The sequence below is a fragment of the Helobdella robusta genome, assembly GCF_000326865.2.
Source record: "Helobdella robusta unplaced genomic scaffold HELROscaffold_4, whole genome shotgun sequence".
In the NCBI taxonomy this organism is placed as follows: Eukaryota; Metazoa; Annelida; class Clitellata; order Rhynchobdellida; family Glossiphoniidae; genus Helobdella; species Helobdella robusta.
In genome coordinates this window covers 6,983,235-6,985,072 of record NW_008704902.1, presented here as the reverse complement: position 1 = coordinate 6,985,072, position 1,838 = coordinate 6,983,235, and the positions used below count along the sequence as shown (strand labels likewise).

Here is a 1,838-nt window from a genome sequence, read left to right as displayed (position 1 = left end):
AAAATTCCCGTATAAATTAATCCAAAAATTTGTTTAACAGTTTTTCTTGAATTTTGGAAACAGTTTCAATTTTGAAAAACTAAATAATATTTTTAGTTTAATTTTTGAAAACTGTTAGTTTGTTAATTATCAAAAAATATTTATACTATTATTTCATAGTCTTGTGGGAAAAATTTCAAAGCTACGAAGAAGAAAAGAAGCCAGTCCTAAGCGAAGATGAACCTCGATGGTCGATCCTATTAGCGGCATGCACGCCACAATTTTATTTTCCACTAAATTGCTGAACAGTTAACTGCCTGTGACGAGAGGTGATGGCACATTAAACGATAATGATGCACTCGCTACCTCCACACCATTTCATAATTATCATCTTTTTATTCATTTGTTCCAATAGTTATGCAAATGTTGTGGCATGAGTGTCACTTAATTTTATTAATATTTGACCGTTACACATGAAATTTACCAAACAAAAAACAATTTCTAATAATTTGAAAATTAGCGTAATTAAGAAAAACAATGAAACTCACGATACAAACGCTGGTACTGCATCTGCAAATGTAATAATTTATATTTCGTTAAATGTTGTCCACCACTGAAGGCACATAAAAAAATATGAAACTGACCAAATGTGTGATGCTTTTATTAGCACCCGGAAGTTTAACAATGCGTCCACCGAGCGGATCAGTGTTTGCAGTGCTCCTGTTGTACCAGGCCACTTCCGTCAAACTGCTCCCTCGGTCTGGGGAGCTGGAGTGCAGTTGACAGGTTGATGATTCTTGGTCGAAAGTAAATGCCTGACACCGCAGGTTGTGTTCTCGTGTTGAACACTCCAATGAACATTCGGCAATCGTTGTTGAGTTTGTAGCGAGAGACCATCTATCGTTGTAATTCGAGAGGTGTCCATCAAGAGTCACCACTGGGCAAAAGGTTATCGGTTTTATCTCATAGCTAAGTTGGCTCTCCGATCCGGATATGAAAATAAGAATCACCAAGTAGCACAAGCTCACTGACATCTTGCCTGCTTGATATTTTCAAAAAATGTTGCAGCTGAAAATCTCAGCAGTTTGTGTTATGTTAGAGTTTTGATTGGCAACAAATTTTTTTAATTTATATTTTTTAAAGATTTTTTGTCGACAAAAATGATGGTCTTTTGTTTAAACTGTTCATAAATGATTACTATATTTTATGCGAGCTGTAAAATCAGAAGTTATAGACATTTTTATGATTATTTATTTTATAAAATTAACATTTTTGGATTGCCTTGCTTCAACAGTTAATCTAACTATAAAAGATTCTCCTGAAAACATTTATAGCAGCAAAAAAGAAGGAAGCAAGGCACAGAATTTTTGTCTGACGTGTATAACTCTTGTGAGCAGGAATCAAAATATATAAAGGGGAAATGCAAAAGCTGAATACAAAACAGCGTGCATTGTCTTTCTTCAAACAATAGTCTATCATCTATTATTTATATAGCATACGCTTTGGAAATTTGAACTGATGATAGTTCAGCTACGTTTAATGTTATGAAGATGATGCAAATGCGAATGTTATATGAAAATGGTGCAGGTTATTTATTATAGTTGGAATGTTTGATGTCACGAGAAAGGCGCGTTTTGTTAGAAGTTAGATTTGTAATAACTTGATTTTTAAAAATGCTAACAACCAATTTATAGCATTAGTCTGCTTTTCGGATCTTTAATTATGAATATTTTTACTTGCATCTTACATTGTTGCTGATGAATATTTTTTTACAAAGGCAAATTCATAATTTAGCATTTATTTTAAGGCATAGAAAATAATATTTTTTAACATTTTCAAACTTCGATTTGATTATAAAT

At 32.7% G+C, this 1,838-nt stretch overlaps 1 protein-coding gene across 1 annotated transcript; it reads right to left on the bottom strand.

Annotated features, from left to right (window-relative positions):
- Positions 1-575: 575 nt before the first annotated feature.
- On the bottom strand, positions 576-1,013 carry HELRODRAFT_162809 (hypothetical protein; the record flags this gene model as incomplete). Its single annotated transcript, XM_009024907.1, has 1 exon — positions 576-1,013. The coding sequence occupies one exon, from the start codon at positions 1,011-1,013 to the stop codon at positions 576-578; it is 438 nt and encodes a 145-aa protein (XP_009023155.1).
- Positions 1,014-1,838: the final 825 nt, after the last annotated feature.